The 24,280-nt window shown below is 47.1% G+C and overlaps 7 protein-coding genes across 7 annotated transcripts; 6 read left to right on the top strand and 1 right to left on the bottom strand.

Annotated features, from left to right (window-relative positions):
- The first annotated feature begins 11 nt into the window (after positions 1 to 11).
- On the top strand, positions 12 to 2,161 carry FOMMEDRAFT_108279 (UPF0041-domain-containing protein). The gene is made up of 5 exons (XM_007266792.1): positions 12 to 186; positions 320 to 430; positions 520 to 593; positions 667 to 719; positions 809 to 2,161. Exons 1-5 carry the CDS (start codon positions 123 to 125, stop codon positions 864 to 866), a joined length of 360 nt encoding a protein of 119 aa, XP_007266854.1. The 5' UTR covers positions 12 to 122; the 3' UTR covers positions 867 to 2,161.
- Positions 2,162 to 2,262: 101 nt separating this feature from the next.
- On the top strand, positions 2,263 to 3,616 carry FOMMEDRAFT_108277 (uncharacterized protein). Its single transcript, XM_007266791.1, has 4 exons — positions 2,263 to 2,418; positions 2,491 to 2,674; positions 2,758 to 2,830; positions 2,966 to 3,616. Exons 1-4 carry the CDS (start codon positions 2,374 to 2,376, stop codon positions 3,081 to 3,083), a joined length of 420 nt encoding a protein of 139 aa, XP_007266853.1. The 5' UTR covers positions 2,263 to 2,373; the 3' UTR covers positions 3,084 to 3,616.
- Positions 3,617 to 3,939: 323 nt separating this feature from the next.
- On the top strand, positions 3,940 to 6,345 carry FOMMEDRAFT_146816 (uncharacterized protein). The gene is made up of 6 exons (XM_007266790.1): positions 3,940 to 4,202; positions 4,312 to 4,398; positions 4,461 to 4,539; positions 4,592 to 5,395; positions 5,455 to 5,852; positions 5,918 to 6,345. Exons 1-6 carry the CDS (start codon positions 3,976 to 3,978, stop codon positions 6,027 to 6,029), a joined length of 1,707 nt encoding a protein of 568 aa, XP_007266852.1. The 5' UTR covers positions 3,940 to 3,975; the 3' UTR covers positions 6,030 to 6,345.
- A 3,018-nt stretch (positions 6,346 to 9,363) lies between these two features.
- FOMMEDRAFT_108272 (mitochondrial carrier) lies at positions 9,364 to 11,327 on the bottom strand (the record flags this gene model as incomplete). The annotated part of the gene is made up of 6 exons (XM_007266789.1): positions 9,364 to 9,748; positions 9,816 to 9,843; positions 9,921 to 10,586; positions 10,669 to 10,750; positions 10,817 to 10,988; positions 11,059 to 11,327. 6 exons carry the CDS (start codon positions 11,325 to 11,327, stop codon positions 9,706 to 9,708), a joined length of 1,260 nt encoding a protein of 419 aa, XP_007266851.1. The 3' UTR covers positions 9,364 to 9,705.
- Positions 11,328 to 12,468: 1,141 nt separating this feature from the next.
- On the top strand, positions 12,469 to 17,212 carry FOMMEDRAFT_134259 (RhoGAP-domain-containing protein; the record flags this gene model as incomplete). Its single annotated transcript, XM_007266788.1, has 3 exons — positions 12,469 to 14,879; positions 14,961 to 15,100; positions 15,213 to 17,212. The coding sequence occupies 3 exons, from the start codon at positions 12,469 to 12,471 to the stop codon at positions 17,210 to 17,212; spliced, it is 4,551 nt and encodes a 1,516-aa protein (XP_007266850.1).
- Positions 17,213 to 18,334: 1,122 nt separating this feature from the next.
- FOMMEDRAFT_20295 (uncharacterized protein) lies at positions 18,335 to 20,867 on the top strand. The gene is made up of 15 exons (XM_007266787.1): positions 18,335 to 18,352; positions 18,438 to 18,547; positions 18,629 to 18,903; positions 18,992 to 19,160; positions 19,226 to 19,340; positions 19,403 to 19,424; positions 19,486 to 19,655; positions 19,720 to 19,768; positions 19,836 to 19,847; positions 19,915 to 20,028; positions 20,094 to 20,143; positions 20,207 to 20,266; positions 20,324 to 20,400; positions 20,456 to 20,581; positions 20,643 to 20,867. Exons 2-15 carry the CDS (start codon positions 18,463 to 18,465, stop codon positions 20,786 to 20,788), a joined length of 1,470 nt encoding a protein of 489 aa, XP_007266849.1. The 5' UTR covers positions 18,335 to 18,352; positions 18,438 to 18,462; the 3' UTR covers positions 20,789 to 20,867.
- Positions 20,868 to 21,174: 307 nt separating this feature from the next.
- On the top strand, positions 21,175 to 23,963 carry FOMMEDRAFT_108265 (uncharacterized protein; the record flags this gene model as incomplete). The annotated part of the gene is made up of 15 exons (XM_007266786.1): positions 21,175 to 21,250; positions 21,326 to 21,353; positions 21,423 to 22,087; positions 22,174 to 22,342; positions 22,400 to 22,514; positions 22,575 to 22,596; positions 22,656 to 22,825; positions 22,896 to 22,944; positions 23,011 to 23,022; positions 23,078 to 23,191; positions 23,254 to 23,303; positions 23,367 to 23,426; positions 23,486 to 23,562; positions 23,615 to 23,740; positions 23,818 to 23,963. Exons 3-15 carry the CDS (start codon positions 21,680 to 21,682, stop codon positions 23,961 to 23,963), a joined length of 1,518 nt encoding a protein of 505 aa, XP_007266848.1. The 5' UTR covers positions 21,175 to 21,250; positions 21,326 to 21,353; positions 21,423 to 21,679.
- Positions 23,964 to 24,280: the final 317 nt, after the last annotated feature.

The following is a 24,280-nucleotide window of genomic DNA, read 5'->3' as shown; positions in this document are numbered from 1 at the left end:
CGCCGCCGTCCCCAGTGTCCCCATCGTCATTGCTGCACGCTTTTCCTCGCCCCATCAACCCCACCCTCAACCCCAGGACTTTCGACTTTCGCTATCACATAGACTTTGCTCTTTTTGACAACATGTCCGGTGCAGCAGCTTCAGCAGGAGCCTCGAAATTCCAGGCTTTTATGAACCATCCGGCAGGTGCGTGCGTGTTCTGGTTCTTGAATCTTCGTTTGCCCCCGGGCGCTTCTCGGTCTTAAAAAAATGCTATCTTTTGCTGGTCAGGGATTTATAGACTTTGGTTCTGATGCATGATGTTATTTTGTTTGTTTAGGACCGAAGACTGTGTTCTTCTGGGCTCCAATGATGAAGTGGTGCCTTGTTGCTGCTGGGGTGAAAGATCTTAATCGTCCGGCTGAGAAGCTTAGTGTATCGCAGAACGTCGGTACGTACTCTCCAATATCTTGTCTTCACGGCATACACTAATGCATACACTCTCCACGTCCTTTCGATGTGTCCCACGCGCGATTACAGCTCTCGCCGCAACAGGTTTCATCTGGGTCCGATACTCATTGGTGATCACGCCCATTAACTACAGTTTGGCTGCTGTGCGTATCTTTGTCTATATCTCAAAGCCTCTCTTTGATTACCTTTTCTTACTGGCTTTGATCTTTGGCATAGGTGAACTTCTTTGTGGGCTCAACAGGCCTTGGACAGCTGTACAGGATCTGGGAGTAAGTGTTATGTTTGTGTTTCGTATAGGGCCATCGTTTCATTAGAAATGACGAGTTGATGATGCTGATGAAATGAAATTGATATGTAGTTACCGGAGAACGCACCCAGAGGCTCTTGCTAATGCTCCTGCCCCGAAGGCAGAGTAGATTACGATACCGTTTGCAATACCATCGAGTGTGGCGTGAGGATAGTGATGTTTGGCTGTTGTGTTGATGATGATACATTGATAGCAAAATTGTTATTGTACATGAGGTTAATGCGGGGTTCTCGGATCGATGTTATAACCTATATTGACATGGTGGGATTATGTGGTGGCGGCGAATGAGAGAACGACTAAATAGGGAGAGCGAAAACTTCAACTTGCTGAAACCATAAAAATACAAATGAGGATGGCCGGAGATCTGGAGCCCTGGAGCTCGGAACGTCTATACCGTACTATAAACAAAACAGACCAAAGATAAATGAATGAAAAGAGGGTGTTCAGGTCATCGTGAAGCCGTCTTCCGTCGAGAAGAAGCTTTCGACTTGCGGTTCGGCTGCTGCTTCCTTGTCTGCCCTCCTGCGCCTGAACTTTCGTTGGTCGTGTCGCCCACGTCGGGGCTTGTAAGGCTATCGAAGAAGTTCTTTGCGTTTGAGAGGATGTCGAAGCCTGTCCCGCCCATTGCGCGACCCGCGAGCCCGGCGACGGACTGGATGAAGCGTTGTGCGTCTGACGCTGCGTCGCCTTGTCCGTTTCTCCCTGCTCGCTGTTCGTCATACCGCCACTGCTCATGTGCGGTGAAAGATTCGTACATACGTGGTCGTTGACGCGTGTTCCTTGTTGACCGGCCTCGTGTGCTTGCAGCAACAGGCGTCCCTTGACCCTGTAGCGACTGCCAGAATCCACCGAGAGCGCCTCCAGTCTGTCCGCCGTTTGTACCAGCAAGCCATCCAGCAGCCCCGCCGAGTGCGCCAAGGATGAGCACCCATTTGACGAGACGGAATGCCATGCGGACCATGAAACTTGTAGTTCGGTAGAGGCTGAGAAGGGTGTAATATGCGGTGAGGAAGACTATGAGTGGAGGGAGAAGTTTCTGTGCGTCCCATTCCCATGGCTTCCAGGAGGGTAGGGCAGATACGAGTGAGAAGAGGCCGGACAGGAGCATGAGCCCATAAGAGAGTACGGTGAAAAGGGTGTCATATAGAGAGGACGGGAGATGCTCCGAGAGGTAGTCAAGCAGAGGATCGAGGAAAGCGGGCAGGTCCTGTGGACGGACGTTGTCCATCGCTATGACGGCGGGAGGAGAGTGCCAGTGTCAGTGCCGGGCCAGGTGCTGGGGCTCTGGGACAGAGAGCGGGTACGTGTCCGAGCGTGTGCGGCTAAGCCGTGGGTGCACGCGACTTGCTACTGAATGGCAATTAAAGTTCACACGTAAGCAGACAAGGTTTGATGATCTGTTCGAATATGGATAAAGGTGTAGACGGCATCGAACAAATAAGTACAAACTCTATATTGCATTATATAAAGATTCGTTTCTCTCTTCCCAACCCAGCTTTTCCTGGGACCTACCCTTCTTCTTTGACGCTCACCAGTCCCTCCTCTTTGCTGTCCCGTCGTCCCTTTGTCCCTTCACTCAACACTTTACCCCCCACTCATCACTACTATAATCTATCATGGCATTGAAGCGCAAGCTCGTTGACGACGCATCTGCTCAACCTGTATGTTTTATTCCTACCATATAAGGCAATCCGCGTATATAAGGTTGATCAATGACCCGATTCTTGTGACAGTCCCTAAAGCAGATGAAGCTCGTACCCTTCCCGTCCTCCGAACAAAGTCTCGACATGGACATGGACGCACCAATGTCCGACTCTCCCTCCATGGACATTGACTTTCCTGCTGGCTTTCACTCGCGTCTACCGTCAAGCGCGTCGTCGGACACTGACTACTCGTCAGATGCTTCCACTTCTTCCCGTACGTCTCGTCTATTTCTGATGCCACGCGAAGTTCACGGGTCTTCATTTCAGCTGCTTACCCTATCTTTGATCTTTATCCAGCTTCCGACCCGTCGATATGTCCACCACCAGTCAACGGGCGTACCTTCTCAGGACTCGGCTTCTCCCACCTCAGGTAAGAAGAAACGCGCCTAAGGGCGCTGGTTGCTTCATGTGTTCTAACATTTGCTGATCAAGTGTTGCTCCTTCAACTATTACTCGTGACCGCCTTATCTGTCGTGGATGCCGTTTCGATTATTAATCTTTTCAGGTCAGACTGCAAGCAGCTCCCGAAACTCCGTGTTGCTTGCGGCGCCGGTCCCAGTGGCAACCGTTCAATGTGGGGCCTTTGCGAAGAATGCGGCGCCATTCAAATGCTCGACTCGTGAAGACATTTCGCCACACCGCATTCTGACAAGTCTGGCAGCTTTAGTCTCTTCAAAATCCCCTAATCCTTTTTCGCAGTTTCTCTGGTTTATCTTCTCTTTGCTCTGACACGACTTCAACAACTGACAGAATTTCGATTTCGACTACTGGTATCAGCATTTCAACCCTATTATCGACACCATCGACATCCGACAGTAAAAAAAACTCAATGTCAACATTTCGCCACACGACAATCACTTTCGCCTTACTGTCAACACTTATCTTCGACAGCCCTATTTCTAAACTGACAAACTTGTACCAGCTAGTACCAGCTAGCGACACACCGACTTCAGCAGACGCCTTCGCCACCACCCTCTTGTCGACCTCTCCCTCCCTCTCCTGCTCCTCCGCCCCCGTCCCCCTCCTACCAACTGCGACACCACCCTCCTTCCTCGGACCTCATATGCAATGTACATGCTTTCCGTCGCTACATTGTGTAACTGCATATGTGGTCTGCTCGCCATTGTCTGCTCAAAAGTGCTGTCCCGTCAGTTCCCCACATATTTATGCTTTGGTAGTATTTTTGGACTCTCTGTTTTCCTCTGTTATTGCTATCGTGCTCTGTTCATGTATGTATGCGACTGCTCCTCTATGGCCAAAATAAACGCTTAATTATTTTGGCTCATAAAAATGCTTGTGTGTTGGTGTGAAACGTGCGAGTCGAAGTTTGGACTAAGAAAAAGAGCACGTGCGAGATCCAAGTGTTGGGACGCTGCTCCCAGATCCGCTGCAGACGTATTTAGATAGTAGCTCGCATGCACGCGTAGATGCGCTCCGCTTGTCCACTCACGTCTTCATCTCTTGTCTTTCCCTTTCACCCCGCCCCTTAATCATCTAGATTTTAATTCTGTCGCTATGGCTCTCAAGGATAAGGACAGTAGTGAGCTGGCCACTCCAATCTCCACACAATCAAACTCGTCAGTGGGGCATAATGTTCTCGAGCCCGAGCAGAACGGCGTAGAACCAGAGGCAGACTTGACTGCTGTTGTCCCCGACACCGGCGAGGCCAGTGACGGTGGCAAGCTCAAGATGATCGTTCAACTCCTGAAGCGTTGCCTGGGTGTCAAGGATCTTGCGGCAATGTACGTGTTCTCAGCTCTTCGGTTCACGGTGCGAGAAATTGATATATGACGACTCTCTGGGCTACCTCTCGCTCATCGCTCATTACGACTGAATCCGACCGGACTGAAGGCGACTGTCGTTACCTGCCTCTCTTCTCGAACCTGTCCCCAACTTAGAGTATTGGCAATACTTGGACCGACCTGATCTCTTTGTTTCGTAAGTGATTGCCAAAACCCCTACTGCTGGATGGTACTCAATACCTCGTCTCCCATCGTTAGTATTAACGACTCAGATGACCCTCTTGAGCGCATGCTCGCTGTCATTCGCTTCACATTCACCAAGGACCTCAAGTTCATAGTAGGCTATCCTCCTGATATGCGCGTCCACGTAAAACTTAACCCTTCTACAGAGAGGCAAAGTCGTCAAACCATACAACTCCGTCCTTGGCGAACACTTCCGTGCACACTGGGATGTGCTTCCGGTGGAGTACCCACCTGACCCTCTACAAGCGCCCGTTCATCGGCAGCATACCACGTCGCCCGTGCCGTCGGCAGACCCCTCCGCGGTCTTCGGAAAGGGGCCAAAGGACGAGAGTACTCTATCTTTCCGTTCCTCAAAGAGCGCTGGTTCCGCCAAGAATAAGAAGCGGGCATCTTCGATCTTTGACTTTGCCACTGCACGCGTCACGCCGCTCCCCAAATCTCCGGGTCCTTCTTCTCCGGATGTCACTCCCACAGTCAACGGCACCGTAGAATCGAACCTTGCTGCGGGGGTATCTAACCTCAGCCTTGGAAATGCGTCGGGTTCGTATGACTCGGGGATGTCGGGAGATGCTGATGATTCCGAACGAGTACGGGTTGCGTTTCTGACCGAGCAAGTGTCGCATCACCCGCCTATTAGCACCTACTACGCCACATGCCCAACGCGCGGCGTCTCGTTGATGGGTATTGATCAAATAAGTGCGCGGGTCTCCGGAACCGGGGTACGCGTCGCGCCAGGTGCACTGAATAAGGGTATTTTCATGCGAATTGATTCTGGACCAGGAACTGGCGAGCAATATCAGGTCACGCATCCAACTGCTATGGTAAATGGATTACTGCGTGGTAGTTTTTACGTTACGGTTGGTGAATCGACGATCATCACTTGTACCGGGATAGGAGGTGAGGAGAAGGGAAAGGAAAGATTGAGAGCGGTTATTGAGTATAAGGAAGAGGTCAGTCCGCGTCTTGATTGACTCCTTTGAGTAAGCGTCATACTGAATCCTTCTTGTAGCCTTGGCTTGGCACACCCAAGTTTGCGGTAGAAGGTGTCATTCATACGTATCGCGAAGGGGACGAAGATTACAAGGACTGGATTAAAGTGAAGCATGTCCCACGGAGCGCAACAAAGGTTTACTTCGATGGGTCTTGGCGGTCAAGAGTGCGGTGGCGGCGTGCGGATGCATCGGCTGACGAGGAACAAGCAACGCTGATTGACGTCTCGACGTTACTCGTAGTACCGAAACGTGTAAGACCGTTAGAGAAGCAGCATACGTATGAGAGTCGGAAGTTGTGGCAGAACGTGACGAGTAATCTGCTTGCGAAGGAGTATAGTGAGGCGACGCGTCATAAACATGCGATTGAACAGCGGCAGAGGGATAAAGCTGCTGAGAGGAAGAAGAAAGGCGAGGAGTACGTTATTTTCTTTGTCTTTGTTTCTCTCTTAGACTGACGAATTCGTTATTACTTTCTTTAAGATTTATTCCAGCGTTCTTCGAGAAGGACATCGACTCGGGTATACCAGTGCTGACTGCTGAAGGTCAAAGGGTACTTGAAGAAGAGCTGAAGACGGTAGACGGGGAGACCTAACCCTCATTGAGAACAACTTTCCGTCTCGTTAACTCTCTTGCACCCTCCATGCCGTTCGCTCGCGATACATCCATCAGCATCAGCAATTCGTTATTGCGCATATACCATCACCATCACCACCGCATACACCCACCCCGTATATACACGAACGCCTGCATCGACTCCTTTATTTTCGTCTCTTTCGCCACTTTCCGCATTTCTTTTTACTTTTTACTCGTTTTTTTTTTCTTACCCTTCTGATTTCTGCTCTTGTCGTTCCTGGTTCCTCTTTCTTTTTCCTCCCTTCCCTTTTCCTTCTATATAGATCAGATATTGCTCGGGTTGATGTCAATTAGATAGAGTGGAAGTAGAATGTAGGTAAGAGATTGAAGTAAAGTATTTCAAGAAACTTTAGAGAAAGGGTTTGTGCATTCGTAAGTTTTCAAATTGTTAGCTCTGCGTTCACAGTAGCGTGTCTCTCGTCCGCAGAGTGACTCGTTAGGTTCACTCCAATTTGGATTCGATTTGATAAGATGAGGCAAAGTGAGGTACATTATTATTATTGCTCGCCACGCAAATGATGATCAAGGCTCAAGATTCGACGCCACGCTAGCACTAGCAGGACTTTGCCAAATGAATGTGGCACAATCTCGTCAACTCACGTCAGCTTTCGAAAATGTGAGAACATCATTCCATCAAGTCATTTTCAATTTATTGTATTCTAGTAAAATAAATCCCAGACGTTATTCTATCTTAAGCTCAAGACAATCCACTTGTCTCTTTAACAAACTTCTATCCTCTTCTTATTAATGGAACCCATTTGATTCTATGTAAAACCAGAACAATGAGACACAGTACTACAGCAAAATAAAGAATCATTAGAACTCACGAATGTTACCAAGTTCTTCATCTAGTTTTTTATAAGCATCTTCCGGAGATGCCTGTTCACCCGAGGATGCTAATGGAGCTCCAGATCTGGTTGTAGCTATATAAAATATAGAAGTGTAGAAGAGATATGAGATTAGAGGGCTTTTTGGATCATGTTCTGTTAATGCTTACCAGTTACTTCACATTTATTTCCTGGTTTTCTTTTATACTCAACTTTGACATCTGGGTGTTCTTTATTGTGAATAAAGAAAGATGGTAATGGTAAAGGATAGTTTTAGTGAGTGTGCTATTTTCTTTTCTCTACTAGAGACTTGTGAAATTACCTTTGTGTATCTTTTCAATTAGTTTAGCAGTTTTGTCAGGCTCATCCATTGAAGCTTCAATAAAAGTCGATAGGGTAGAGAACTCTAGACACTTGTATACTAGTTAGAGGTATGAATAGTAGTATGGTAAGACTATAAGAGATAATGCATACTGTTATTTATAGAGGCCTATATTGCTTTGTTGCAGTCTCAATATTGTATGCAAAGTTAGTTAATATTACTTAATTTAGTGTGGTGGGAAAGAAGTGATGGGAACATTCCTTTGCTTTCATGTATTACTTTTTACAATTTCCTTGATTGAGCTGTACTTTATCTGGAAGAACTATCACAATAAAGGAAAATACACACTTGTCTCAATTCTCCATAGTACAGTCAAATATGCTATAACCAAATGATATTAGCTCAGACCAGATAACCAGCCTCTGCCCCTGGCCGAAATGCAATATTAAAATACACAATATTGCAACATATTGATAATTTGCATATCCTAGTATTATACATATATTCTTCTGTATCTCTGTCTTGTTTAATATACAGTAAGGCTTGCCTGCTCTTATCTGACTGAGTGTTACAACAAGAAATGCTAAATAATAGCCTTGAAGCCTTGTCTTGAGAGTGAGACAGTTGCTAACATTAAAGATAGTAGAGACAGAAAAAAAATTGACTGGTACAAAGACAAGTAAAGGTAATATGCATTGGCTCATCATAAGTACTAGTAGTCAGTTACATTCTGATTCAGATTCCAATCACAATTCAATAAGACAGGGAAAAGACTAAAAAGTAAGGTACATCATTCTTTGTCTGCCACATAATTGATGGGCAAGATTTGACACTACACAAGCATGACTTTGCTAAATGCCTGTGGCACAATCTCATCCATCAACTTTGATGCCTCATGTCTACTTTAGAAATGCATCAATATCAGTTTCTTAAGCTACTCTCAGTTTTATTGTATTCTCCAGCTAAATAGATACCAGTCATTATTCTATCTTGAATTCAAGTCTACTATCTACTTGTCTCTGTTGTCTGAGGAAATTCCAAATTTCTCTTTTCTCTTACTATTTCTCACTTGTTTCTATATAGTAATATAAAGCCAGAGTGATAAGAGACAGTGTCATAGATACAGATAATTGTATATTATATAAAATTCCTTACCAGTACTCTTATCACGAATATTACAAAGCTCTGTATATAGTTGTTTATACGCATCTTCCTCCGATGACTGTTCACCCGACTTTGCTATTATACCTCCACTTCTGTTCTTAGCTGTATAAAAGTGTAGAAGGAAGAAAGAATATGAGATAGGAGTTTTGGGCCTTTGGACTTTTAGATAGTGTATTGTCAATATTTAGTACTTACCTTTTGCTTCATACTTTCCTGGAGGTAGTCGATTGAGTCCGTCAACCTCAATTTCAGTGACGTCCTTGAACTCTGTATTTGAAATATAGAGAAAAGGTATTAGTAAAGATTTTTTTTAAAATCCTTTAGAGTAGAGACTGGTAAAGTTACCTCTGTGTATCTTTATCATCATTAGTGTAGCTTTATCAGCCATGATTGTCTTTCAGGATTCTTTGATAGCAGTTTATAAGTAGGTCAAAGAATTCTGGACAACCTTATAAAGGTATTAAGTAGTAGTATAGTAAGGAGTAAGAAGATGGGAGATAATGCTTACTACAACTTAGGACTTGAGCCTTTTATTACTTTACTTTCTTAAATCCTTAAACCTTAAAACTGATGCAAAGTATAACTATAGTGCTTTACTCAGGAGATAGGAATAGGCAAAGATATGGGATAAGGGGTTGACCTTAGTATAGGGAACAAAGTACAAAGATGAGGTTACAAGTAAATACTGATTACTCTTTTATAATATATGGGTTACATATAATAATATGTGTATAACTTTAAGAGGTTGTAGTACAAGACTGTGCCAGTATTTGCTTCACAATATGCAAGAGAGTTGTACAAATAGCTTCGGTTCTGAAGGTTTTCACTTTTGCATGTGTGTGTGTTGTAGACAAGGCTCTCCTGTTCTTATATACGTGTCTGACTGTTACAGTGAATGAATGATCTATCGAAACAAAATAGAAAATATATTTAAAATATTTATATTTAGGTACTATAGATATTCATCAACACTTCCTATCAAACACCTAACACCTAAAACCAAATCTAGCCTCGTCTCGATAACATTAAAGGATAGTAGAAACAAAAGAGAAGCAACCGGTAAGAAGACAGTTAAATGTAAGAGTAACAAATGCAAAGAGTAACTACGATGGATACTATGAGATGTCTGTCGTCGTTGTGCAGCTGTGAACCTGGTTCCGGTTCTTCTATCTATACAATGAGAAATATATATATGTTGTATTTATATCTTGCGGGTCAAGCGTGAAAGGATGAGGTATGAGTGCGTCAAAAGTTCCAGGATGACGGGTGAGAGTCAGAGAAGGGGGAGATAGACGAGGATCTTCTTCTTGTCACGAAAAAAACTACGCGAGCAGGAGTTCCTTGACGAATTCGTACGTGAAGAACCTTCAAGGAAGAAAAAATCAACTTTAGTACTCTTGGATACAAAAAAGGAACAACAAAAGGGACGTACGAAGTCGCAATACTCGGTGCAACTTTCACTACAACAACAATTAAATAATCAGCACCCATCACTCCAAGGAAGAAAAATATTCAACGAAGAAAGAGGGACACATACACAAATTCGGCCAAAGCCCCTTATACAACCCCCTCACACCCTCATGTCTCAAAATCCATCTCAGTGCATCAACCGCACCTCTATGCCTCACCCCACTACTAAGCGTCTTCATCCCCGTCACCTGCATCTTCCTCCTAAGTACATCCATAGGATACGTTAACGTCTGACTTATACTCCCCGCAAGCGCTCCACACGCTAATTTCCTTGGAATCGTAGCAGGTTTCCCTGGAGGAGTGATGATACCACGTAGAGCTTCGTAGGCAGCGAAGTTGATACCGACGTAGGGTGCGACGCCGAAGGCTGTTGCTGGGAGACCTCTGTACAGGGCAAAGAAACCGCCTTCTTCGGCCATTACTTTGCGGGTCATGCCGAGCATTGTTAGGTGGGCAGGTTTCCGATGGGCTACTAGGGTGGAGGTAGCGGTGACAGTGGCGGCGGCGGAGGACGAAGAGGAAGAGGTGTGGTAGGCGGAAGCAGCTGCATACGCGCGTACGGGTTGGCTGCCGACAGTTGCACTACTTGACGTTTGAGTAGCAGATGCTTGAGGAACAACCGGTAGAGGTGGTGTTGGTGTTGGTGTTGCCGAAGCAGCAGCAGCAGCAGCGATGGAAGAAGCCGTTGCTATCGAAAGACGAGATCGGACGAGGTCTAATGGGTAGGTAGTACCTGATGAGAGTTCAAGGGTATGAGCTTATGAGCTTATTCCGCCCTGCAGCGTGTCAAGGATAAAAATAGGTATGCCACATACAGACAGAGGTAATGCCAGCTAACGCTCCGGCAAGCAATCGCGTGGGGGTATCGAGTTCTTTCGCACCGTATGCCGTAAACCACTAACAACAGGCATTAAATCTATCCTTTTTTTGCGTAAAGAGAATAGGAGAAGTGACTGCGCATACCTTTTTTAGTTGCTCGTAGGTGGTGAACTGGACTGCGCTATACGGAACGATACGTAGGCAGTTGATACCATTTCCTCGCATAAAACCCTTGAAACCCTCTTCTTGCCACATGCGCACGAGGCTACGCCATACACCGCGGTATGCTTTGTCCGGAGTATCCGGCTGGACTTGCCTATTGAATCGAAGGTCAGCAAAAAGTACTCGAGAAGAGGAGTATGTATGTATGAGGCGCTAATACTGACTGGATGATCTTTAACCGCTCGAGCGGACTGACGACTGTGCGAGATACGGCGCCTGCGACACCACCTGCGATGAAGTAGGAGGAGACTTGAGGGCTGACTATGGAGGTGAAAGAGAAGCGAGGTTTCTGCTGTTCGTCTATTAATCGAGTATCTGTGGATGAAGAGGCGACGACAGGAACTGCTGCATTTGTTGATTGTGCCACTGCGGGGTGGCGAGCCCCGACTAGCGAGGGCAGCTGTTGCTGTTGTCGAGTGTCTAAGGCAGGCATGGGTGTTATAAGGATGAGAGGAGGGAAGAGGAGAGAGAGGAGAGAGATGGCATGTGCGTGGAGTGGTGCTGGGAGCAAGAGGCTGTACTACGACTGGCCAGACGAGGCCCGACTTGCCGTTTTCGTACATGCACCACAATTTTTCGCCTCATCTTTCCTTTGCACGTGCTGCACCACCAGGAGGCAGCGGCCACTTCTCATCCCTCCGTTTCATCGTGAAAAAAAGCATCATCTGCTGCTGATGATGATCTCTATACAAGGTCATCAGGGTCCACTAATGGCTCTAATTCAGTTGTATAAATCGTTGTTGCATGCATTGTTGTATTCGATCACCGCACTAACCTGTTTCTACTTCTCCCTTGCTTCATATAAATTGCACACTTGGTAACATGCAGCAGCCCGAGACGGAGACAGTGGGGCCATATATCGGTAGCATGTAGACTCTGAGATTGTGCTGGAGCGCTAAGCCGGCATGCCCCACGCACATATTTATTTATTATTGGTAGAATTTGAGTGATGAAGTGTGTGACTCGTATCAATAAAAATTGACTACCGACGACGGGGGCACAAAGATGCTGAGAAGAAGGGATTTGTGTGTACTTTTTGAGAATAGCAGCCGCTGATTGGGTTTCGGAGCCTCTTGGCCATTGTGGTTCGCCCTCGAGGGGAGTTGGGTGGTTGTTGTAACGACCACGATCATATCTCTGCGCTGCCCCTCGCTGTTGCTGACGACGAGCAACTGAGGCGGAGAGTGACCAGTGGAGCGTAGACTGTGGCCGAGTGCGATTTGCGCACAGGATCTGCATTTCTACTCTACACTACTCTATCATAGCACACGGCTCATCGGCTCTTGCCCGTCGCTTCCTCAGTTCCTGCCCCATCTTTTGCTTTCTCTCTCCACAACCACTCTCATACTTACTCTCTCCTCTTTTTCTCTCCCTGTCATCGACGGCCGCTAAGTGGGACACGCGCTGCAGCATCTGACACATTCATGGTCACAGACACAGTCTAATTGGTATGTCTGCGCAGATAGTGCTACTTTGAATGTGCTAATGATGACATCTGCTCCGACTAGACCTCGCGTTCGAGAACGACCTCGTTGTCGACGTCCTCTGTCATCATCACCCCTTCTTTCTTTGATATGCACCGCGATACAGCCACAAACCAACATGCGCACAACGCGAGTTCGCCTTTCACCTCACCTCCGAGCTCCGCGAGGGGCCTTTTCTCCCCTGCTCGTCGCCCTCCTCCTCTGACAACTTCCGCCATGGGTCAGGCGGAGAGCTCTCTCACCAACTCAGAGCAGCAGCAGCACCAGCTGCCACCTCCGCCTTCACCACAACCGACTAGCAAATTGAGGTTTGGATGGCCTGGCCGGAGGAAAAAGTCAGAGGACTTGACAAAGATCATGGGCGCACCGACGGTAGCATCCACGCCGTCGCCATTGGCTGCGCCACCGCCGCCTCCCAGCGCTATGGGCAACACTACAAGAGGACGGGAGCTTAGCCGAACAGAAACCAACGTGTCCTCGGTCGACAGCCATTCTGGGCTTCACCTGCATGATCTCTCTCGGCCTCCCTCCCGAACATCCTCTGCGAAACAGCTCACGTTTCAATTCGCCTCGAATACACTCACCGCGCTCAAGGGAAAATTGAACGCTTCTCAGGCGTCTATTCATTCGCTTCGCACGGCAGCGACTTCGCCTACCACGCCCCCGCCGCCTCTGCCGCCAAAGCCCGACTTGTCCCGACTATCTTCCGCAACATCTTCACATAGCGAATCTTCTTCAGGAGACTGGGTTGCATTGGATCGGAGCAGCAAGCCGCTTCCGCCGTTCTCGACCACGGACATGTCGGCTCCCGTCACGCAGGCCGAAGCACAGCAGGAGATGGTCCCTACGGTAACAGAAGCATCAGTAGCATCAGTAGGGCATGACGTCAACGTGCCTCTGCGCAGAGAACGAGAACGCCGCGAAGATGCTGATACGCAGACGGCGAAGGACATCGCCGACGACTGGCGCAAGAGCGATTCGACGTTGCGGACCGTGCGCCTTGTTGGTTCTCGCACGCCACGACCGCTTTCCCTCGCTGAATCAACAAACTCCGGCCACACTGTTCTCCCGTCCGTGGGTGCAGGCTCACCAGCTGGAAATATGAATATGGGCGCAGGCAAGCGCCTTAGCGCACTCATGACTGATGCCGATTTTGGTCTCCCAGAGGTTGATAGCGAAGAGGATGAGGACGATGAGGACGAGCTCCCATTCGCTTCTGCGCCACCATCAGCCTTCAACAACTCGGCTCATAGTCTCCAACAGTACCAGCAGCAACAGCAACGACAACAAAGCCCGGGTCATTCTAGCTCGCGTTCCTCTTCTCCCGCGTCTGCACCCGGCTGTCAGCCACAAACTGCACCCAGACGTGGTTCCCTCTCCATCCGGATCGGCCGATTGTCAGGCTCCAAGGCTCGCACGTCTGAGCATGGCCACATGAGCGGTTCTGAATCCGAAGCACTCTCGTCGTCCGTGTCAACTCGCGATACTGGTATGGGTGTACTCACAGCGAACTCTTCGACTACTTCTGTCTCGTCTTCCTCGCCAGGCGCGAGTACGAAGGACTCACGACCTTCGATTGAGATTGCGTCGTCAGCGAGCATCGCATCCAGTATGAGCTCGGAGCAACGTCCGCATCAGTATGCGCAGTACAAAGCTAATTCGAAGCTCGATCCGTGGATTGCTCTGTCGTCTAACAACAACACTGCATCACAGTCGCAGGCGTCGCTGTCGACTTCTGAGTCTGTGTCTACGGGCTCGGTTACAGGAAGCATCAATCAGAACGCGGATGCTCAAAAGGGTGGCCATCCTCCTGTGAGCTTGAACACATCTAACGGCTCGACGCTGCGTCCTGCACACCAGCGCACTCGCCTACAGAGTATCCAGGCTCGTGGATTCCGACAGACAGCGGTAAGTCTGAGCGCGGGGCTGGCGCCTGCAGCTGGTTTTGCACGAAAAGCGGTCGATAAATTGGGCCGTGCATTAGGTGGAAGCTCGTCTAGCCTTTCAAACTCGGACGCACACGAGATGCCGGCTGGAGCTTGCAGTAGCTCTAGCCATACGTCGTCAGCATCGACCCCGAATGTACACGGGCAGTCGCAGCATGGACAGCACCATCGTCAACATGGGCATGGACATTTACCGGCTCAGCATCCTCCGTCGAGTGCGAAGAAGGCTATGCGTAGACACGGGGCGAGTCCTTCGGGTACTTGGTCTATCAACTCGAATACCAACTCGCACTCTGCGTCGCTGTCTGACACGGATGGGCCATCAGGACCAAACCTCGGTCGATGCTTACGCAGACCGCTTATGGGTCTTAATAATGGGAAAGGTCTGGCTTTTGGAAGAGAACTTGAGCTCTGTGTACAAGATACAGCTTGTGAAGCTGGCGTCGACTGTAGTGCAGACGGAATTGATCTTGAGGGTAGGAGTTTACCAGCACTTGTGGTGCGATGTGCGCAGCACATCGTCAAGTGGGGTGTTCAAGAAGAGGGTCTCTTCCGGTCCGTATTTCTTTCACTTTTTTCGCTTCGAATTCTTGCGGTCCGCTCACTGACTAGAAATCGTTTATCTCATAAATACAGAATTTCAGGTCGGTCAACTCATGTCTCGAAGCTCCGTGCAGAGTTTGACTCCGGCGCGGACTACGATCTGCGTGAGTGCGGACCTGGCGAGATCGACCCGCATGCGGTGTCGTCGATCTTGAAGGCTTATTTACGCGAACGTGAGTATATTTTTACCCTTAAATTATGTTTGCATTGACAGAGTGTCTAATTATTCTTAATTGACTGTCTATCACTACGCCGGATTGACGTGACGCCGCGTTGCCCATTCAGTTCCAGAACCGTTGTTGACACGCCATCTGATGCCGTATTTTGAGGCTGCGCTGGCAGCTGAGAACAATATGAACAAAGCGAATGATGCGCAGGCTTCCGGAGAAGGACGTAGTGGCAGTGGCATTGAGCGCGTTCGAGGACCTGGTCTACCATCCGGTCCGCGCGATAGCGTCCAAGTACGCAAAGCACCGTCCCTCTCGACGTTCGCAGTCCCCGCGCTTTCTCAACGCACGATATCAGCGACGTTGTTGAACGCGCTTTCAGTGCTCATTGCTCGTTTACCCAAGGAGAATCGAGACTTGTTAAGAACTGTGACGGAATTGATCTCGGCTACGGCAAGAGCGAGTCGGGAGACGAAGATGCCATTGAGCAATTTGTTACTTGTGTTTTGCCCGAGTTTGATGATGAGTCCGCCGCTTTTGAGGGTGCTTTGTGAGGGGAAGGATATCTGGGATGGACCGCTTGGAGATGTGAAGATTCCTAGTCTTTGTGAGGAGCCAGATTCCGAGGAAGAGACAAGCGAGAAAATGGAAGAAGAAGAGGATCAAGATGAGGAGAAGGCGAAGGAGGGAGAGGAGGAGAGGGGTAATGAAGGAGAAACGGGGTTGCATTCTCAGGGAACGATCCGTCGTTCTCCTAGGACGTCAGATGAAGCTACTCGCGAAAAGGTGGAAAGTGACGCAGCCGAAAAGGAGACTGAAACTACACCTACACCTCCTATCATACTACCAAGTCTTGTTCTTCCTCCCGATACGTCCCCAGTGTTGAACGGAAGGACGACTGCAGCGAGCTCACATACGAAGACGGATTCCTCGATTAGCGCCTCGGTTAATCTATCCTCTCCAGACGGTCTTTTACACTCACCTATCTCACTCAATACACCACCGTCTTCGAATCCCGAAAGCCCGTCGCCTAGCACTTCTATTCCACCCCCTCCTAGTACGGCTATGGCGAAGCCCGGACTTGACACGGCGGGATTGAGCACTAAGATGTTCGCGTTGCGCGCACAGTCTGACTTACCTTCGCCACTTTCGCCGTCCGCAGCGAAGAAAGCTGTACGGAAGTCGTTAATCGGGAACCCAGTTCCTTTCCCACTGGGTCTTGGAATGAGCAGGAGTAGCAGTGGAGGAAGTGCACCTGTTACGCCTGTTGAGCTAACTGGGTCAGAGAGGCTGTCGTTGACTTCGCATTCGTCGAGTAGTCCGAATTTAGGTGTTGCTGGGGGTAGTTCTCGTGGTTCTTCTTCTGCGCCTTCGCCTTCGGGGAGTTTGTCACCCCCGCGTCTTGGGAGAAGGAAGAGTAAGGCGTCGTTATTGGGTCTTGCGTCGAAGAGGTCTTTGTCTTCCCTCTTGGGTAGATCACAAGCCCAACCACAACAACAAATGGCGGAGCCGCTACCTCCGCAGATTACGATGAGGGAAGTGAGGGTGGATGAGTTTGGAATTCGAGGGTTGGAGATAGACGAGCCGATTAGACGGCCGTCGACGCCTTGTCCTGTGCTTGAGTTGCCTGTTGATACGTCGAGTATTCAGCTTGGACTTGGACTTGATCTTACGGACGAGCCGGAATCACTATCACAATCGCAATCGCAATTCGATGGCCAAGCTCATCCTTACAGTCAACCGCAGACCAAGAACAACGAAGCGGCCGCGCCGAGCAGGCCAAGAGTCCCCTCTCCCTCTCCTTCTCCTCTATCCTCTTCGCCCCACCCGGCAGCCATAGACCGCGCCGAGTCTTCTTCATCTGCAGTCACGACGAACTCGAATATCTCAAACACGCATTCGGAGTTTTATTATACGCCACCGACTTCGGCACGTGCGCTTGCTCCTGTGGCGCATTCGCTTTCTGTTGCGTCGAGTGTGAGTGAGGGAAGTAGTTCGGGGTCTTATAGTTTCTTGGATTTCAGTTTCGGCAATGGTGGTGCTAGTAGTGTTGGAGAAGGAGGAGATGGAGTGGAGGATTGGGTTGGGAGTGTGTTGAAGGCTGCTGGTGGCAGCTAGTTAGTGAGTGAAGGAGTGATTGACTGGTGGTGATTGTGAATGTGAATATGGATGGGGATTTTGGCTTTGGTTTTGGCTTTGGCTGATTGACTTATTATTTGATTGATTGATTGAATCTCTCGCTGCATTTTCTTTTCTCGTTTTCTTTCCTCTTACTTCTTGGTCTACGTCGCTCTCGATATCGATATTCACCATTTTTTTTCCATACTCATTTTTGATTCCACATTCATCGTATCTCATTACCTCATTTCTCACTCTCAATCTCATCTTCTCAATATCTCATTTAAACCCCTTCAACTCATACTCACACATCTTGACGACACACTTTCGTTTAACGTTACTGTAACTCAGCTGCTGAAGTGATATTGGATATCTCCCTTTCGCCCCCTGGTTGGTGTAATAATTCCCCCGTCTGCGTATCTCCTCCTATCTCTCCCCATATCCTGTTTTATTGTCCTCGAGCTCTCGTCCTCGCTTAGTTTTCTTTTCAATACCAGTGCCTCCCATACGGATGGAAAGTTTTCTTTTTTTAGTTTTATGAACCTTTCTTGCTTTGCTTTGGTGATATCTAACGCAAGGTCTGATATCTGATACAACAATATCTCTGCAATTTATTATCACGCAATGCGATGCGCTTTTCAATTTTCAAGTCATTTTTCGATTATTTATTAGAATGCAATTCCATCCATGAAATCATATTTTTCTTCTTTTTTTTCTTTTCTTTTTCGGTGAATAATCAACAACGCCACTCGTCCGACGGAGAAGACGATCGATCTAATCGCACAGCCACAACATTACGCAAAGAAGGCTGACATAACGAAAATAACGTTAGGCCGAGACCGGAACTTCCTTTTCTGTGCTTCTGCCTTGCTTCTGAGTGAAGCCACTGAAGTGAATGGACCCTGAGGAGGGACCGACGCGTCGGAAAGTCAGGTGTTTCGTCCGATCCATCATTCTCTACGTTCAATTTCGTATGTGGTGCTGGACAACCGATGGATACGCTAAGCCTAAGCTGACGTTATTACAGGTTGGATAAGGAAAGCGACAGGTCGAGTTCGTTCAGGAACTTTACTGAATGAATAGAATGATCCCGCTTGGGCGCGTTATATATAGAGTATGTGGTTGAGTCCGTAGGGAGGGGTAGGCAATTTTTGTCTTGTCTTGGCTTCTCGCTGGTGCTTCGTCCTCTACGCGATTACTTATTCTAAATCTAACGACTACTTAGAAACGAAAGACAAGAAAGTGAAACGATGTCGAACGTTGATGTGGATGACGCGAAACAACGCAAGAGCACGAGCTCTGCTCATGCTACTGTTGGTGGGGTTGACGATACTGGTACGCAAACGTTCGAAGGGAACGATGATACTGGGTGTGTAGTGCAAGACCGGAATCTGACGCGTTCGAATTCGCTCGTAGCTTCTACGACGCCTTCTCGTACCGAGAACGAGAAGAAGAAGTCTCAGCAGCACCAGGCAGCTCATTCTTCCGCACCACCTTCTTCCCCTCCGCCATTCCAGGCACGATTCTGGTCTAACGATCCTGTAACGAGCGTGAAGCGGAAGCTGTACTTCCGCGTTGTCGGCAGCGGGACGTTCTTGATGATTATTTGCATCTTTACTCTGCTCGCGATATTTTGGGGGTCACTTTATAATGTTAACGACTACATTCATAAGTTGGAGGGATGGGTGATCGTACGTGTCCACTTTCTTCCACCCCTCCCCCCCCCTTCAATTTTGATCTTTGCACACTGATATGTTACTCCTCTTGCTCGATTTTTAGGACTTCGATGGCGGACCAATAGGACAGACTGTCATCCAGGCATTCCAGAACAATACAGGATTGCCTTTTCAAATGACTTGGCGCGTTGTTGATGGGTCGCAGTTTCCGAATTATTTGAGTGATGTTGAGGAGGCGGTTGTGAAGGAGAAGACTTGGGTTGCAATTTCAAGTTCGTACTCTCATTGTTCTATACACTGATATATTATTAATCCTAATGGCGCTTCGAAAATGCAGTAAATAGAGGTGCATCGTCTAACCTGAGTACTGCCATCGTGAGTGTAGATAGCTCGTATGATGGGTCACTTGCAGTGACCGCGCACGCTGATGAGGCGAGGAATGAGCAAGGCTAGTAAGTGGACTTCCCAAAGGATTCCATACTGCTATAATCCTGAATACTTTCCGCTATTCTAGCGCATCATTCATCCAGCCAGCTGTACGTCTTTAACTTATTCCTGTTTTACAAAATTTACTTAAGCAATCCACCATTCTAATAGATCACGCAAATTCTTCTGGAAGCATCGCAGGCCTTCGCGTTGCAGAACTCACAACAAGTTGCTGCGAACTCGTCTGTTAACTACCAGGTGCTCCTCTCACGCGCACCGACGGTTCTTACCCAGCCTCTTTATTTCACAATTAATAATTTAAGGCCGTTTGATGTCCCAGTGTACGCTGCAATTTCTTTGATGTGTTATGCTAGAATAATGATTCACATCGCTTGATTATTGTAGAGCATTGGCAGTTGATTTTGTTGGACTCATTTATTTGCTCATTATAGCTGTAAGTCAATATTCCCGATGACGATAGAAGTTTCAGATTAATCTAATGGTATTCTTTTTGTCTTTAGTTTGTTGTTTGTGTAAGTCAGCGCATTAGACCACGACACACTTTATCTATTCTCATGTGTCTGACGTTCGTCCTGCCAGATGATGAACTACCAAGCGCGCGTTACCGTATCTGGTCTCAATCGCCACTTACGACTGAAATCACTCATCGCAATACGCTTATGCGTGCCGCTTGTCCTCTATTTCTTCGTTTCGGTGAGTCATCAGTATACTGTGCTACGTCTCTTAGCTTTCAGCTCACCGTCCTTTACTTTCCATAGGCCTTCTTCTCCATGCTTAGTCTAGCATTTCAAGCACCTTTTAGTCGAGTGTAAGCTCATAATTAACCTTGTTTGTAGTGTGTTGTTCGGAGGAACTGACAAGTTGTATGTAGTTTCGGCCATTCGGGGTTCGTTATTTATTGGATGATGAATTGGATGGGGATGTGCGCGCTGTAGGTCTCTTTCCTTGATCTAGCATATACTCCGAGCTCACTCTATTTTTCTTCAAGGGGACTTGCGATGGAGTCCATGATCACAATCCTCACTCCATCTTTCACGCCTTTCTTCCTCATGCTTTGGATTATCTGTAAGTGCTACTTCGCCATTGATAACGCATTTGACTATCTAACACAAATGCATAGCGAATGTATCCGTTGCATCCGTACCGATAGAAGTCCTTCCAGGCGTGTTCAGGTACGGATACGCGGCGCCGTTCTACAACGTCTCCAAAGCTGTTCGAACTATATTGTTCAACACGAAGAACGAGAGTGCGTAATGCCTACCTCTTTTTATTCCGGTTACTAACTATCCCCTTCCCTTCATTGTTAGTCGGCCTGAACTTCGGAGTACAGTTCGCATGGATAGCGGTCTCGTTAGTGACGATGACACTGCTTACGATTCTGATGCGAAGAAAGGAGGAACGTGCGTGGAGGGCTCAACAGGACGTTGCTGTGAGAGACAAGGAGAAAGTATAACATTCCAATCAGCTGTGCCTCGTGCCTTTGGATTTCTGGTTTCATTGAAAGAGGAAGGAGTTGAATCTGGCTATTCTTTTTATATTTTACATACCACATTCGCATTATATTTGATTACCTTAGGCCTACTGATTTATCGTACATGGTTATCACGATTTTACAATCATTACCTTTTGGATAATCCACACCATATAGATGTTTTCGTAACTCAGATGATTATTTCGATGGAACTTTAACTTGAATATCGTATCTTTCAGACTAAAGAAAATACAATACTTTACGAGCACTTTGACCCGGAAATTATGTAATATTGCCTGTGCGAAATACGCTTCCAAAATCGGGTTCGGACTGATCCTGCTTCCTCGTCCTTGGCACTGCTTCTATTCATAATCCGCATCCAGACCAACAAACCGCTTGTTCGCCGTGCCGCAAGTATCATAAAACCAAGACTTCCTACCAAGCGTGCGTGTTAGTAACTATACTATGCATAATCAGATCTGATATTTGCAACTTTCTTTTGTGTGGATTGGATATTAGAAAGAAATCCATCATTTGTCCGATCCAAGTGGGCCTGTCTCAGTCAGACAGATATTCTCCATCCCGATGACAACGTCATTATTTTTTTTCTTTCCAGACCGCTTAGTTGAATCTGAATAAAGAGTGATGTCTCGCCTGAGTCCGCCCCGCAATCTGTGTTCGGTGAGGTACTGATTACTGATAAATGACCGAATGAGTGGGCGCGATTTGTGTGCAGATATAAGATCGTGCTTCGTATCTTGAATTTTCTCCCCTCCTGTTCTTAAGCTCAAGCTCGTTTCTGTCTCGTCTCCGTTATCTATTTTCCACATAAACTCCCAAGAGCTGGTGTTGCCTTTGACGCGCTGCAAGGATATGTCGAACGTGGATCTGAACCGGACTGGAGTTGTTCGTCCAACTTCTGGTGAGGTCGATGGCTCTAGCTCACACCTCGGCAATGCACAGAACGATGGACACTTCCCCTCTCGATACCAGGAGCAAAACCACGATCGAACACGGACAAACTCGCTCGATGTCGATTCCACTACCAAAGCGCATTTCCGCTCCGAAAAATCTCACTCTCGATCTGCACCTCCTCCCCCGTTTCGAGCATCTTTCTGGTCTTCTGATCCTATAACTGCTGGTAAAAGGAAGATGTATTTTCGAGCTGTTGGAGGAGGGACGTTCTTGATGATTATTGTTATATTTGCTGTGCTTTCGATATTCTGGGCGTCACTTTATAACGTCAGTGCCTATATTCACAAGTTAGAGGGATGGATTGTTGTACGTGTTTCTCCCGTCTCTTTTATTCACACTGTATCATTTTCTGCTATGTACTTATATGTTAATCTTTTTGCTTGATTTATTAGGACTTTGATGGAGGACCGATAGGCCAAACAGTCATTCAGGCATTCCGCAACAATACAGGAATGCCAGAACAAATGAGCTGGAGGGTAGTTGATGCGTCGCTATTCCCTGGTTATTTAAGTGACATCGAAGAAGCCGTTGTGCAGGAGAAAGTTTGGGTTGTAGTATCGGGTGAGTGCCGTTTTCTCCTGACTAGTTTCTCTAATGTTTATTCGTCCTGAATTACAGTTAATAGGGGTGCATCGGCTAACCTTACTACCGCTATTGCAAACGTGGACGGCTCGTACAATGGATCTTCCGCCGTGACTACATTTGTTAATGAGGCTAGGAATGAGGACGGATAGTACGTATTATATCTCATATGTATAGGCTCTTGTCGGGCTTATCGTCATCCCTCCTACAGCTCAGAATTCATTCAGCCATTGGTACGTATTTATCTATACATAATCATTTAATGTTTACTTATTTGTCGGCTCCTCTGTAGGTCATCCAAGCTCTAATGGAGGCAGCGGACGAATTCTCATTGCAAAACTCTCAACAACTCGCTGCAAACACGTCTGCTGACTTCCAGGCGCTTCTCTCGCGAGCACCGACTGTTGTTACTCAGCCGATGTATTTTACAATCAATAATTTACGACCATTTGATGCACCTGTGTGCGTGGCGTATTTTATTCGACCCTTGTAAAGAGGGATGCTGAATTGAATTCTTGTCTAATTTATGTAGTGCGACAGCTGTTGGATATGTCGGACTTATTTACTTACTAATTATATCGGTGAGCGCCCCCTCCCATAGATAGACGAAAATGGAAATAACTGACATTAGAAACGTGCATTTTTAGTTCATCATTTGCGTAAGTTTCAAGGCTTAGCCATGTAGTAACCCAAAGGGCCTAATCTCGACTGTAGATGATGAATTATCAAGCACGCGTCCTGGTCTCTGGACTCAACCGTCATCTGACTTTGGAATCATTAGTTGTAATGCGCATATGTATCCCTTTCGTTCTCTACTTCTTCGTTTCTGTGAGTTCCAAGCCGCTCAGTCGCGTGAAGTTCAGTCAATTGACGCGCTGTATTTTTTACAGGCTTTCTTCTCCATGCTCAGTTTGGCGTTCCAAGCACCATTTGACCGAGTGTACGTTTCCTCGTCGACTCTCCTTGTTACACAGTGATTCGAGTACTAATCGGATTTACTTAGATTCGGACATTCTGGATTTGTTATTTATTGGATAATGAATTGGATGGGAATGTTGGCATTGTAAGTCCGTTTCTTGATCAATAACATTTACCTATATCAAGTCATTCACGATTCTTCAGAGGACTAGCCATGGAATCCGTGATCACCGTCCTCACGCCAATTTTCACACCTTTCTTTCTCATACTTTGGATCATTTGTAAGTAATATTTTATTTAGAAAATGCATTTCCATTTAACGAGCATGCCCAGCAAATGTATCCGTCGCGTCCGTGCCCATAGAAGTCCTCCCAGGCGTGTTTAAGTATGGTTATGCGTCGCCATTCTACAACGTCTCCAAGACTGTGCGGACTATCCTCTTTAACACGAAGAATGAGAGTAAGCACCGTCGTTCTCTTTGTCCCTCGCTCCCTCTTTATATTTAGAACTGTTCTTCTTACCTGTGTTCTATACAGTTGGCCTGAACTTCGGAGTTCAGTTCGCGTGGATAGGAATTTCGCTTGTCACGATGACACTGTTTACGATTTTAATGCGAAAGAAGGAGGAACGTGCATGGAAAGTCCAACAGGAGGCTGCGGTGAAGGAGAAGGGGAAGGTATAATCTGCTGTTCGCAACTGGAGCGCCTATTCTTATTCATGGATCTCTTCGATGATTCATCTGAACACATCCAATTCATATGAACTTTTCTCATTCTCTTTTGTTTGTGTGTATACCGGTTATGATTTATGATGGATTATTAAAACATGTAGATATTACAAATTATTATAATTTTTAGCAAATATACTGGCAAAGAGGTTTCCTTACTGAGCCAAGATACTTTTACAAAATTTCAACTAACATAACCGAGAACGTTGTTACGATTGATTTCGACACATTTTCTCCGAAATTTAGCGGGAGAGAGGAAAACTATTCGAAGT

This window comes from Fomitiporia mediterranea (assembly GCF_000271605.1).
Source record: "Fomitiporia mediterranea MF3/22 unplaced genomic scaffold FOMMEscaffold_6, whole genome shotgun sequence".
NCBI lineage: Eukaryota > Fungi > Basidiomycota > Agaricomycetes > Hymenochaetales > Hymenochaetaceae > Fomitiporia > Fomitiporia mediterranea.
This window is presented reverse-complemented; position numbering and strand designations above follow the sequence as displayed.

Bases quoted from the DNA above. Each gene is read 5' to 3' on its own strand.
- FOMMEDRAFT_108279 (XM_007266792.1), top strand. From the start codon at position 123: ATGTCCGGTGCAGCAGCTTCAGCAGGAGCCTCGAAATTCCAGGCTTTT. The intron at 431-519 runs GTACGTACTCTC...GCGCGATTACAG, and splicing joins TAGTGTATCGCAGAACGTCG to CTCTCGCCGCAACAGGTTTC. The intron at 594-666 runs GTGCGTATCTTT...TCTTTGGCATAG, and splicing joins TTAACTACAGTTTGGCTGCT to GTGAACTTCTTTGTGGGCTC.
- FOMMEDRAFT_146816 (XM_007266790.1), top strand. From the start codon at position 3,976: ATGGCTCTCAAGGATAAGGACAGTAGTGAGCTGGCCACTCCAATCTCC. The intron at 4,399-4,460 runs GTAAGTGATTGC...TCCCATCGTTAG, and splicing joins CGACCTGATCTCTTTGTTTC to TATTAACGACTCAGATGACC. The intron at 5,396-5,454 runs GTCAGTCCGCGT...TCCTTCTTGTAG, and splicing joins TTATTGAGTATAAGGAAGAG to CCTTGGCTTGGCACACCCAA.
- FOMMEDRAFT_108277 (XM_007266791.1), top strand. From the start codon at position 2,374: ATGGCATTGAAGCGCAAGCTCGTTGACGACGCATCTGCTCAACCT. The intron at 2,419-2,490 runs GTATGTTTTATT...TTCTTGTGACAG, and splicing joins ACGACGCATCTGCTCAACCT to TCCCTAAAGCAGATGAAGCT. The intron at 2,831-2,965 runs GTAAGAAGAAAC...TAATCTTTTCAG, and splicing joins CTCGGCTTCTCCCACCTCAG to GTCAGACTGCAAGCAGCTCC.
- FOMMEDRAFT_20295 (XM_007266787.1), top strand. From the start codon at position 18,463: ATGTCGAACGTTGATGTGGATGACGCGAAACAACGCAAGAGCACGAGC. The intron at 19,341-19,402 runs GTAAGTGGACTT...CCGCTATTCTAG, and splicing joins GCGAGGAATGAGCAAGGCTA to CGCATCATTCATCCAGCCAG. The intron at 20,401-20,455 runs GTAAGTGCTACT...ACAAATGCATAG, and splicing joins CCTCATGCTTTGGATTATCT to CGAATGTATCCGTTGCATCC.